This window comes from Aquarana catesbeiana, linkage group LG11 (genome assembly GCF_042186555.1).
Source record: "Aquarana catesbeiana isolate 2022-GZ linkage group LG11, ASM4218655v1, whole genome shotgun sequence".
Lineage (NCBI taxonomy): Eukaryota > Metazoa > Chordata > Amphibia > Anura > Ranidae > Aquarana > Aquarana catesbeiana.
In genome coordinates, this window is record NC_133334.1 from 12,037,617 (window position 1) to 12,052,398 (window position 14,782).

Sequence of the window (14,782 nt, forward strand, 5' to 3'; positions counted from 1 at the left end):
TCCTCATCATTGTATAATACACCCATCATCATCATCCCCATATTATACACCATCATCACTATCCTTATCCCTACATTATACACCCATCATCATCATCATACTCCTCATCATTGTATAATACACCCATCATCATCATCCCCATATTATACACCATCATCACTATCCTTATCCCTACATTATACACCCATCATCATCATACTCCTCATCATTGTATAATACACCCATCATCATCATCCCCATATTATACACCATCATCACTATCCTTATCCCTACATTATACACCCATCATCATCATACTCCTCATCATTGTATAATACACCCATCATCATCATCCCCATATTATACACCATCATCACTATCCTTATCCCTACATTATACACCCGTCATCATCATCATACTCCTCATCATTGTATAATACACCCATCATCATCATCCCCATATTATACACCATCATCACTATCCTTATCCCTACATTATACACCCATCATCATCATCATACTCCTCATCATTGTATAATACACCCATCATCGTCATCCCCATATCATACACCCATCATCATCATCCCCATATTATACACCATCATCACTATCCTAATCCCCACATTATACACCCGTCATCATCATCATCATACTTCTCATCATTGTATAATACACCCATCATCGTCATCCCCATATTATAATTATACACCATCATCACTATCCTAATCCCCACATTATACACCCGTCATCATCATCATCATACTTCTCATCATTGTATAATACACCCATCATCGTCATAACCCATATTATACACCATCATCACTATCCTTATCTCTACATTATACACCCATCATCATCATCATACTCCTCATCATTGTATAATACACCCATCATCATCATCCCCATATTATACACCCATCATCACTATCCTTATCCCAACATTATACACCTGTCATCATCATCATCATCATCATCATCATCATCCTTCTCATCATTGTATAATACACCCATCATCGTCATAACCCATATTATACACCATCATCACTATCCTTATCCCCACATTATACACCCGTCATCATCATCATCATCATCATCATCATACTCCTCATCATTGTATAATACACCCATCATCGTCATAACCCATATTATACACCATCATCACTATCCTTATCCCCACATTATACACCCATCATCATCATCATCATCATACTCCTCGTCATCAAACCCATATTATACACCCATCATCACCATCCTCATCTCCATATAATACACCCTTCATCGTCATCCTCATCATTGTATAATACAGCCGTCATCGTCATCCTCATCCTTGTATAATACACCCATCATCATCGTCATCTTTATCATTGTATAATACACCTGTCATCACTATCCTCCTCCTTGTATAATACACCCATCCTCCTCCTTGTATAATACACCCATCATAATCATCATCCTCATCCTTGTATAATACACCCATCATCATCATCATCCTCATCCTTGTATAATACACCCATCATCATCATCCTCATCCTTGTATAATACACCCATGCTCATCATTCTATAATACACCGTCATCATCATCATCCTCATCCTTGTATAATACACCAGTCATCATCATCATCCTCATCCTTGTATAATACACCAGTCATCATCATCATCCTCATCCTTGTATAATACACCCATCATCATCATCCTCATCCTTGTATAATACACCCATGCTCATCATTCTATAATACACCGTCATCATCATCATCCTCATCCTTGTATAATACACCAGTCATCATCATCATCCTCATCCTTATAATACACCCGGGTTCAACAAACAGTTGAATTCCAAAATAGTGGATGCTACTAATCTAGAAGCATGGAGCACCAGCCCTGGTTTTATGAGATGTCCTTCTCCTTTAGCCCGGGTTCACACTGATGTGATGCGGGAACCAGTGCGATTCCAGGGCCGGTTCCCGCATCGCATCTCTCTCGCAGGCATTTCACACTGCCCTCTGCGAACCGCTGTGGATGTCATTACAATGTTAATGACACCCCCAGATCAGTTCACAGATCGCAGTGTGAACTCACACAGGAATCGGATCGCATAGGTGAGAACACCCATGCAATCCGATTTCAGTGTGGTGGAAAACAAGTCCCTGCACTTTTTTTCCTGCAAATCTAATGCGAGTTCAGCCATACAACTGTATACAGTGTACGGCTGAACTCGCATCTCACAGACATCGCATGTAATTCACACCGCAGTGCGGGTGCAAATCACATGCCATGTCTTAGATCACAGTAGTCTGAACCCTCCCTACCTCCAGTAGGTAATAAGAGAAACCGACAAAACAAATGCAGGGAATTAAAGGGTTAACTTCCTCACCTGGTAACAGAACATTCACTGCACACTCAGTGCCGGTTCACACTACAGCGACCTGCAAGTCGGCACAACTTTCCAGGCAACTTTGAGGCAACTTCAAAGACACTTCAGGGAATTCCTGGGTAATCTTCCTGTATTGTCGGATCCAAATCAAATCAATTAAAATAAGGATCTGACTTGGAGGCAACTTCCATTGAAATCTATGGGTACAAGTCGGCTAGAAGTCACCTTGAAGTAGTACAGGAAACTTTTCTGAAGTCAGAGCAACTTCAGTAGTGTGCATTAAGACGCCTCTTATTCACTTCAATGGAATTTCTTATGTCCATTTACTTCCCTGCATTTGCTTGTTACTGAGAGGATGAGCTGCTCCAACTTCAAGTTTGTCCCTCAGTCCCTGCATCTATTCAGAGCCGCTTCTCCTCCGTCCTGCATCCTTTACAAAGCCGCTTCTCCCCCGTCCATGCCTAGTTACTGCCCTGCATAGGGGCTTACCTCTGCCGTTATGGAGCCACACTGGCAGTCTCAGTCCGTCATTGGTGTCCACTTCACACTGCAGTGAGCCGGGAAACCAGAAGTGACGCGAGTGTGCATCGCCCACAGTCCTCCAATCCCCGCCAATTAAAATGCAGGAAGGGAGGACAGAAACTAATCAGTGTAGAATGGGAGTGTGTGCGGGAGCATCTTTTGGGCCCTGCACACGCCCTAAATGCAGGCAAATCAGCTTCCCAGCTTGCAATCTGCTGATTGCAAGCTGGGAAGCTTCCCATAGACTGCCGTGTGTCCGGCGCTTGGACACTCTTAAAGGGCACCTTTTTTTTTTCAGCTTGGGGGGGCAGCGCCCATGCGCCCCCTGTGGACAGGCCACCACTGGTAGCAGTGGGGGTAAATAAAGCTACTCAGTTAATTTATTTCTTCCTGTGTGACTTCACACCTATAGCCCTCCTTATCAATAAGAAATCAGAGAGTGGCTCTCTTAGATTAACCTCTTCTTCACTCTAGATAGTGATTCTCAGCCAAGAGTTTATTGGGTACTATCATCATATAAATGAGGGCAATGCCACATTATACAGTACCGGGTGACATATTCTACCTGATGACCCCTTCAAATGGACCCACAATGCACTAGGCTTTGATGAACTGCTATTGAGCACAAAGTTTAACAACTCAAAAATGTGTTGATTTTTTCATAATGTAGCGCTGACAACTGTTGTTTCTAGCTCTATGTGTATTATTCAGTACAATAGTTGTGTTAGTGCCATCTTGTGGACAATTGATAAAGCACAATAAGTTTACGTCTTAGGATTAAGTGACATGGAAGTGATTCACTGTTTACTTCGGAACTGTAGCTTTGACCCACCTACAATGCTCCTGGACAAAGTTAGAACTGAACTGCATTGTGGGAGGATATAAAAGGGTCAGCAGCGGCCATTTTAGGGCTCTTGTTCCTGGGACGCGTGGCCTGTCAGCAGGACTCTGTGGGTGTGTGTCCCACAGGGTTGCGGCCTACCTTGCGAAGGAGCGGAGCAGCTGCAGTATCCTGCGATCGCTTTGCAGTGAGCTGGACAAGAGACGTGATTGTTCCGGAAGACCCGTGGGGAGATAACCGAGGACTCACGGTCGTTTGTGAACGGAACAGTGTGACGGCGTGGTGGTGCCTCCATACGGAACTGAGGACTGCTGAACCGGAGACATCCACCTGCTTGGATCCTGTGTGGTGAGAGGGTTGTTACCCAGAAGTTTATTTGAGTATTACACACACATCTTTAGAATTGTACACAGTGTTGCTGGGACTGATAGTTAAGTCTGAGAGTATTACATCCAAATAGACTTCAGCGTTCAAGAGCGGATGTTAAATGTTTTGTTTCTTCATATAAAGACACCTAGTCACTCATTTGGATTACAATTGTTTTAGTGTGTTATACCACACTGTGTAACGCCCAGGAGGAACCCTTTATACGGATTAAAATTATTAGGTACTCAAGCGCTAAAGTGAATATATAAAACTGTAAAATAGTGTACAAAGTAGTGTAAAAAATAAATAAACTAATATATAAAAAAACTGATATATAAAAAAGAGTTCAAGGGGGCGTGGCTTGGTGCGCGGCGGAGATGGCTGCTCACTGAGGAGGCTCTGAGGCACACGCGGAGGTTCTAAGCCTAACACCCGACCTACAGCTTACAAATGCCGGGCAGAAAGCTACACTGGACCCCCAGATCCCGGACACGCCGAAATTCGGCTTCAGCCAAAGCCAACATAGCTGAAATCTTCAGGCACAACTCAGCAGCTCGCAGCGGGTCCACGAGAAGCAAGATGGCGCTGATGCCTCAGGAGGAAGGGGAGAGCGAGGACTCGATGTCAGCTACCGAAGACATCAGCAGGGGTAAGTCCAGACCGGACCACCCGCTCACGTTTGCAGACATGTCTGTGTTTGCTGCGGACATCAAAGCTACGTTCTCAGCCGCCATAACAGATCTGAAAACGAGCATGATGGTGATAAATGAAAAGATGGCGGTGGCCGAAAGTGCAGGCAGATAGAGGGACAAGGCAATTCATAAGCTGGAGATAGTATCTTCTAACCACATGCAGCACTTTATTAACATGAACAGGCACATTGAAGACCTTGACAATCGGGGGAGGAGAAGCAACATTAGGGTCAGGGGTGTTGGGTGGGGGGGTTTGGGGTTCTTTTTTTGTTGTTTTTTTTTTGTTTTGCCTATGTTGCCCTGAACCGACTCAGACTGATCAGCTTTTAAATGGATGTGCACTTAGTATGGGGATATACCTTATGGGTGACATTTAAAGTTACTTACTAAGATAACAGTTTGATAACATATTTGTTATAGTTATACCTGTGTGACTCATAGAGTTCATGTTTTCACGATTAGACCCGAATTTATACATTACACATCTTGGTCGGGTGTAATCAATATACTGACACTACTTTTATCTGATTGAGCCACCGTGTGTGCTCCGTTGAGACCGTTCTTATTTAGTTACCACAGTTCGCCAACTACTTGGAGCCTTGGTTACATCTAGCCGTGGTCGCCTCCCATCGACCCCACAAAACCTTCCTGACTCCTCTGGGAGAAAGGGAAGACATTTACATTATGCCTGGGGCACTTCTCCTTCCGGGGCGTTTTAGTTGCTTTTGGAGAGTGACCCCCATTGTAATAACCTCCCGCTAAACTTTCTTTTCATTCTCTGTTCTTTTTTCTCTCCCCCCTCCTTTGTTTTTCACTAAGACACTTGTTTGTTTAACGGTGGGAGGGCACCCGCTCAGATAACTAGAGAGGTTTTGTCCCTGAGCGGAGTTCCAGTGGCAAACCCCAAATAACAGTTTTGTCTTTGCAGATCTAAACTGCGGCCGTCTCCTCTTCTGCCTCCACCATGGTATACTCATCATTGGGGAATCGACCCCTTGTGATTTCACATAATATCAGAGGCCTAAACATCCCCGAGCGACGCTCCACATTTTTGTGAGAACTTAAAAAAGGTAAGCCTCAGTTTGTGTTTCTACAAGAGACCCATTTTAAGACAAACAACATTCCCAAATTAATATCCCCGCAGTTCCCGAGAGCTTTCCACGCCACAACAGCTGACTCTAAGTCGAAAGGGGTCACGATATTGGTGGGTAGAGACACACCATTTAAACTAACTGACCAATTGTGTGATCCTGAGGGAAGATTCGTGTTCCTGAAGGGCTCATACAATGACTGCCCATTGACCTTGGCCAATGTGTTCTTTCCCAATAAGTCTCACATCACTTTCTGCCAGCACATTGTAGGGAGGCTACAGGAGTTTGCCAGTGGATGCATTATACTAGGGGGGGGGGTTTAACGCCCCCCTAAATCCACTATTGGATACGTCCAACGGTAGGACTTGCATCACCTATAAAATTCTGAAAAAAATTAAATCACTCCTGCAACAATTCCATCTGGTGGACTCCTGGCGCTTCCTCAATCCTGACGGCAGAGACTATACCCATTTTTCGGTACCGCACAACAGATATGCTCGTTTGGATTGCATATTTGTCTCTCAGAGAGATCTATCGAAAATCTCTGCTGCGAAAATAGGTGCCCAAACAATATTGGACCATGACCCTATTTCATTAACATTAGACCTAAAGAACACAACTAGACAACAATCGACATGGAGACTGAACACGTCTCTGCTGACAGACCAGACACTCCTACCCGTCCTTATGAGAAACATCACTGATTTTTTCAAACACAATAACACTCCTGGGGTAGACCCCCTAATAATGTGGGAAGCGCATAAATGTACCATACGAGGAGTTCTGATAGAGATGGGTTCTAGTCGTAAAAAGGAAAGAGACGCTCAGGTTAGAAAATTATTCACCCAAATTGAGTCACTGGAACTACTACATAAACAATCTCTCTCGGAGGCCTCAGCCAAGAGTCTCCTGGAGGCTAGGAAAGAATTACCGCAGATACTCAACGCTAAGGCCAAACGGATGCTTTTCTTTAAGAGACGGCTCTATTATGAGTCAGGCGACAAAGCCGGGAGGTTCTTGGCGAGGGCCCTGAGAGAACAAAGCTCGATTAATAAGATAGCTGGAATCAGAACTAAAGAGGGAAAGCTGGAAGTAGCTTCAGAGGCAATTGCAAAACAGTTCAATGCTTTCTACACGAAGCTCTATAACTTACCCCCACAACATAAACACCCAGAAATGTCAGGGGTCAGAGTGCAAATCATACAAGATTACATATTAAGAAGTGGACTCCCAGCCTTGTCTAATGAGGATACAGATCTACTAGAAGCCCCAATCACATCAGAGGAAATTAAACAGGCCATCAAATTACTAAAAACAGGCAAGAGCCCGGGTCCTGACGGGTATTCCGCCACCTATTACAAGTCCTTTATAGAGATTCTAACTGAACCCTTAAAAGATGCTCTGAACTCCTTATCCAAACCAAGATGTGTTACCCCTGGTTTCCTTTCAGCACACATCACGGTTATACCGAAAGATGGCAAGAACCCCGAGGAATGTGCTAGTTACCATCCCATTTCTTTGCTGAACCTTGATGTCAAGTTGTTCGCAAAGATCATAGCGCTGAGGATGGGGCCGTTGCTCACAAAACTAATTGGTTTGGAGCAGGTGGGCTTTATGCCAAACAGAGAGGCCAGAGATAATGTAACCAAGGCACTCTTGCTAACACAGGCAGTTAGACAGCGGAAGATCGAGGGCTTTCTCCTCTTGACAGACGCGGAGAAGGCCTTCGATCGCGTAGCATGGGACTTCATGCTGGCGTTCTGTGGAAGGGTGGGTCTAGGACCAAGCATGCTGAATTGGATCTCGGCCCTCTATCAGGACCCGACAGCAGAACTAAAAATAAATGGTATCCTCTCAGAAAAAGTACATATTAAAAATGGGACTAGACAGGGCTGCCCCTTATCGCCCCTATTATTTATTCTCTCGCTAGAGCCCTTTATCAGAACAGTACAAAATAATACCGCAATACAGGGTTTCCAGATTAAAAATAGAGAGTACAAAATAGCCGCATACGCGGACGATTTATTGTTTTTCTTAACGAAACCGACCACAACTCTCCCTAAACTGCTACAAGAATTCGCACACTATGGATACGTATCCAACTTGAAAATTAATTACACAAAGTCAGAGGCTCTGAACCTCTCCCTACCAGACAGCCTACTCACCTTGACGCAGGCTAACTCGACATTTAAGTGGGATAAGACCAAACTAAAATATTTGGGGATATGGCTTACGCCATCTTTAAAATCTGCCTTCGAGAGAAATTTCGTGACCTTTCTTAAAAACTGCTCGAAAGACCTAACAAATTGGAATGAGAAGTTCTTTTCTTGGTTCGGTAGAGCGGCCATAGTAAAAATGGTTATACTGCCCAAATTCCTGTATCTAACCCGCTCGTTACTGATAGAGATTCCTCAGAAATTTTTCAAAGAACTTAATTCATTGGTCACGAGGTTTCTCTGGCAACATAAAAAACCCAGAATCAAACTAGCCACCCTGGTCAAACCCAAAGACCTAGGAGGAATTCAATTCCCGAACTTTCACCGGTACTACCAGGCCTCACACTTAACCAGAATCATAGACTGGCATTGCCATGATTCGGTGAAGGACTGGGTCACACTGGAGACAACGTTGGCCATGCTTCCGCTTAAATACTTACCTTGGTCCTCCTTCAAAAGACTACCTCATGCCATCCGGACACACCCGATCACTGGCACGGCGTTGAAGATCATTAACTTGTTAGCTAAACATAGAAAGCTGACCACAATACCTAGCCCTTTAACGCCTTTGATAGACAACCCTGACTTTATCCCAGGTCTACATAACCCGACCCTCAAGACAACCCCGGCGGGTGATCCCCTACTGGCAGGAGACTGCTATACTGAAAACAAATTTAGAGACTGGCTGTCCTTTAAGACAGAAAAAAACCTGCCTCAATTGAAGCAATGGACATACTTCCAGATAAGAACTTACTTAGGTAACATTTAGGAACCTCAAACACTACACAGATCCCTGACGGCCTTGGAGTCAGTCTGTCGGGAGGGGAATCCAATTGACAAGGCTACCTCTGTTGCATATGCGTGGTTGTGTCGCTCGGGGGCGGATACGTCAGACGGGCATAGGAGGAGATGGTCGGAGGAACTTGAAATGGAGATTTCAGACAAACAATGGAGGTACGTTGCTATACTAGCGCATAAATGTTCCATAAGCACAAAACTGCAAGAGACAAACTACAAACTACTGACCCATTGGTATAATACACCTGACAAATTACACAAATGGGACATACAAAAACCGGACACATGCTGGAGATGTCTCTCAGAGAAAGGCACACTAGCCCACATATGGTGGTACTGCTCCAAAATTGAACCCTACTGGAATGAAGTAAAGACTTTAATTTAAAAAATTACAAAGACTAGAGTGGAGCTGACTCCAGCATGTTGTCTACTACATCTGTCCAATTCCTCTTTTAAACGCTACAAACGCTCATTGACAATGCATCTCCTCAATGCAGCTAAATCCCAGGTTCCTCTACATTGGCTGTCTACTTCTACTCCCTCTTTCAGGGATTGGATGTCGAACGTTAGTGAAATTCATGAAATGGAAGACACATTGGCCCAAGACAAAGGCCACATTGAACGATTCCATAAAACGTGGCAACCATGGCTGATTTTCAAATACTCTGCAGATTTCCCTACCTGAATTATGTGATGGGAAGATAATGGAACCTTGGGTGGGTGCCTTCCTTCTGTACCTTATATGTCTCCTTTACCCTATATCCTCCCACTCTCCTCTTACTTACTTTCTTCATTACATTTTCTACCTTGTCCCTTTCTTGCTGACCTTTAACTCGCCTTCTCACTGGAATATATCTATTTTACATGTACTTCTCCCTTATGCTTGAGAAAGATTGCTTTAGATAGATACAGAAACCTCACTTACACATGACATCAATACTAAGCGTTCTGAATACTTGGAAAGATGTTTCTGACACAATGGATAACACAGTGTATACAGAAATCTTATAACTCATATAGACACAAAGATAACTCATCACTGTCTAGTGATGATACGCGTGAGGGAGAAGGAGCCTGTCAGCTCTTGTCAGTGTGCAGCCTGCAGTGATCCTGAATAGCGGTAGCACAAAGGAACAGGAAGGCAGTGATTTCTACTGACCATACATCAGTGAAATGCGATCTAGATCTTTTACATTATGTGAGTGGATCTATTGGGCTCTTTGTTAACTTTATTTAGTAGAAGTTATGTGCTATGAAGCTATTTTGCCCTGCTGTATAATATTATACTATATATAGTATTGGTTGATAAATGGCTTACATTGTCTACAAGCCTTTGGACTTATCAAGACATCGAAAAACTTACCACCAGAATCCTCTGTGAAGTATGATAAAAAACAATTTAAAAGTGTTAGTGATATATAGAGGGCACTAAGAAAAACATGTATCCATGGTCCCAATCCTATAAAAGAAAAGCACAATAAATGTCATTTTATTTCTGCATGTCTGAAAATTCTTCCCAAACAACACTGACTATAAACTGATATCTACAATGTTTCTTTAACTTTTACCAGCTACACATCTGACACTGGCCAACTGTGAGGATCGGATTGTATAACTCTCTATAATCCAAAAACATTTCATATTTATCGAAAAATTGTATGGACACACTTGTTATAAAGTGCAATGTAATATATAAACATAAATAACAATACATTTCAGGAAAGGATAAGAGCTGGAAATAATTTGTACAGCTACCTAAATAAATAGCATTGTGTGATGTTATCTCACAATCATTAGCATTCAGAGATCACAAACTCCTTCAGAACAGAGACATTGGCATTGAATGTAATGGAAATGTGGCCATTTTATTGTGATGCCACCACTACAGTTCAAAGGGGCTGCCACTTAGAAAGGGGCCTGACATTTTAGGAATGACTGGCCACAAAGCATTTATGTAAAATGTCAGACATATTTTCAGATAGGGATATCCATATTGTACCAAAAAAGAAAGGTTTCCTTCTTCAAGTAAGAGGGCCCCTGCCCTAGGGTCTATACCAGTGGTGGTCAACTTACTTGATGTTGAGGGCATCAAGCAAATACTATTATGTGAATGTAATGCTACAGAATGTAGTACAGTGCCTTGCAAAAGTTTTCACCCCCTTGGCGTTTTACCTATTTTGTTACATTACAGCCTTTAGTTCAATGTCTTTTTAATCTGAATTATAGGTGATGGCTCAGAACACAAAAGTCTAAGTTGGTGAAGTAAATTAGCAAAATATATACATAAAACTATTTTTTAGAAATAAAAAACTGATAATTGGCATGTAAGTATCTATTCACCCCCTTTGTTATGAAGCCCATAAAAAGCTATGATTCAACCAATTACCTTCAGAAGTCACATAATTAGTGAAATTATGTCCGCCTGTGTGCAATCTAAGTGTCACATGATCTGTCATTACATATACACACCTTTGTGAAAGACCCCAGAGGCTGCAACACCTAACCAAACACTGCCATGAAGACCAAGGAACTCTCCAAACAAGTAAGGGAAAATGTTGTTAAGCAGTACAAGTCAGGGTTAGGTTATAAAAAAATATACAAATCTTTGATGATCCCTAGGAGCACCATCAAATCTATCATAACCAAATGGAAAGAACATGGCACAACAGCAAACCTGCCAAGAGACGGCCGCACACCAAAACTCACAGACCGGGCAAGGAGGACATTAATCAGAGAGGAGCACAGAGACCTAAGGTAACCCTGGAGGAGCTGCAGAGTTCCACAGCAGAGACTGGAGTATCTGTACATAGGACGACAATAAGCCATACGCTCCATAGAGTTGGGCTTTATGGCAGAGTGGCCAGAAGAAAGCCATTACTTTCAGCAAAAAACAAAACAACATGTTTTTAGTTTGCGAAAAGGCATGTGGGAGACTCCCAAAATGTATGGAGGAAGGTTCTCTGGTCTGATGAGACTAAAATTTTACTTTTTGGCCATCAAAGAAAACTCTATGTCTGGCGCAAACCCAACACATCACATCACCTAAAGAACACCATCCCCACTGTGACCACATGGTGGTGGCAGCATCATGTTGTGGGGATGTTTTTCAGCAGTCGGGACTGGGAAACTGGTCAGAGTTGAGGGAAAGATGGATGGTGCTAAATACAGGGATATTCTTGAGCAAAACCTGTACCACTCTGTGTGTGATTTGAGGCTAGGATGGAGGTTCACCTTCCAGCAGGACAATGACCCCAAACACACTGCTAAAGCAACACTTGAGTGGTTTATTCAAAATGGAAAGAGACATATATAAGAGTCGACCAGGCTGCACACTCCAAAAGTATACAGAAAATGGAAGAGTTTCCCCTGGGTTTTTTAAGCAGCGAAAACTTTATGAGAAAAATGATTAGTTAAAAATCTTTTATTCAGGCAAAGAATGAATTCAATAATACAATAAATTTAAAATATAAATTGTGGTTAGTGACACAAACAACAAAATAGACCATCCACAATGGCAAACAATGCACCAAGGAAACCATAGTTTATCAATTACATTGTGACATTACTATCCACATGAATAACCCCAATGCATTTTGACCCTTTCATTTCTAGTCTTCTTCAGGGGGATTTTTAATTCTAGGAAATATTTTAGAAAATTCTAATTATATGGACAACATTCTTAACATTTTGCAGTATACAAAACATCATTGGACATTTCATAGTGTTCAAAAGTACATTTCCAGCTGTGTGGTAATATATTTACCATTGTGGAGATGGAAAGATGAGAATGTATCGCACAACCAGGATTGCTAAAAACAGCTGCATTCAATGGTCCAAAAATGTCTGCATGTCCCCTCCGCACCCTCCAGAAGATTCCACAGTCCACAAGCCACAAGGCTTACAAAGAGCCACGCTTTTGGACCTAGAGAGGAGGATATGGGGCGAGACACCTGCAGTTTGGTATTGATAAATCTCAATAAGTAATCAGCAAGTATTCTATAAGTATACAGTACTACTATCTGACCATAGACTGGTCGGTACTCAATCAAATATTAGAATTATATGGACTGATATTACCCATTTATTTAATTTTATAGTATGTTAATTTATATGGTTTATTTTTAGATTAATTTGTATTACCATTCGTATGATAAGATAAGAAGTGATGATGTTACCTGATTAGTTTAAAAGTGACTGTGCAATGTGGTGAGGTAATGTGTATGAAGATGAATGGGTAATAAAAATTAATGTGGTGATGGCATTCAAATGATATGTGAAAAAACAAAAATGTTAGTGAGTGCAAAAGTGTGTGCAAAACACAAATTGGTGAACGTTATTACCTTTGCTAATAAGAGGAGTTCCGTATTGGGTGAATATAAATGAGATATGTAGTGCCAGACAAAAAAAAGATGTATGGCACGAATAACAAGTGTTCAAAGTGTTAAGGGTGAGACCATATCTGTATTGAGTTGAAATATGTTGGTTGATTTATAAAGAGCCTGAATAGTGAGGAATATAAATAGTTGGTCAGTGTGATACAAATAACAGCCAGTCTAAAGAATCCAAAAGTTGCACTTACTAAAAGCTCCTTCCTGTGTGTTAACAGCATTCCAGAGGTCACCTCAGGATCCTCTGGAAACTGTAGGTTTAAATAGTATTTAAATTATGTATCCATTGATGGTAGGTGTTAATCTCCTCCCCAAACTCCTCCCCATTTACACAGTCCCTGCCGCCATGATTGCGGCGTCTGTGTTGCCCCCTCGCACGACGCCTCTGATCATTCGGTGGCGATCAAGGGACACCGCCAGCACAAAGAATGCTCCCTCCAGTAGCCAAAGGGGAAAGGTCCAACTGTGGAGAACGACAAAGGATTTGCGTCTCCCCACCATGCCGGGAAGCCAAGATGGAAGAGGGGGGACATACACCCAGGGCCACAGAGAGAGATATAGCAGAACAATGGGATGTTCACCATGAAGCAAACATGTATTAAACAGAATGTACAAAAATGAATAAGTATTCATTTGTCTTATGTATGTCCATGTATTCTTATAATTATGATTTGCTTTGTTTCAAAGAGCTGAAAGTATATTGTGTGGTTGAGTGGTTTAAGGGGAAACATGTAAATGTGTTGGAATGGCCGAGTCAAAGCCCAGACCTCAATCCAATAGAGAATCTGTGGTCAGACTTAAAGATTGCTGTTCACAAGCGCAAACCATCCAACTTGAAGGAGCTGGAGCAGTTTTGCAAGGAGGAATGGACAAAAATCCCAGTGGTAAGATGTGGCAAGCTCATAGAGACTTATCTAAAGTGACTTGGAGCTGTGATAGCACCAAAAGGTGGCTCTACAAAGTATTGACTTAGGGGGGTGAATAGTTATGCACATTGACTTTTTCTGTTATTTTGTCCTATTTGTTGTTTGCTTCACAATAAAATAAAAAAAAACATCTTCAAAGTTGTGGGCATGTTCTGTAAATTAAATGATGCAAATCTTCAAACAATCCATGTTAATTCCAGGTTGTGAATAGGGATGGGCCGAACACCCCCCGGTTCGGTTCGCACCAGAACATACCGAACAGGCAAAAAATTTGGCAGAACACACAAACACCATTAAAGTATATGGGACACGAACATGAATAATCAAAAGTGCTCATTTTAAAGGCTTATATGCAAGTTATTGTCATAAAAAGTGTTTGGGGACCTGGGTCCTGCCCCAGGGGATATGTATCAATGCAAACATTTTTTTTAAAAACTGCTGTTTTTTCGGGAGCAGTGAATTTTTTTTAATGCTTAAAGTGAAACAATAAAAATGAAATATTCCTTTAATATTAAAAAAAATTAATTGCGTGGGGGGTCCCCCTAAAATCCATACCAGGCCCTTCAGGTCTGATAAGGAAATTAAGTGGAACC

General features: G+C 42.1%; 1 protein-coding gene across 2 annotated transcripts in view; it reads right to left on the reverse strand.

Moving 5' to 3' along the window:
* LOC141111843 (uncharacterized) overlaps nt 1-14,782 on the reverse strand; it is a 320,382-nt gene that overhangs the window by 94,238 nt on the left and 211,362 nt on the right. For both annotated transcript variants that reach the window (XM_073604002.1, XM_073604000.1), the window contains one exon: nt 10,239-10,334. In XM_073604002.1, coding sequence (XP_073460103.1) covers nt 10,239-10,334 — 96 coding nt within the window. The remainder of the gene's footprint in view (nt 1-10,238; nt 10,335-14,782) is intronic.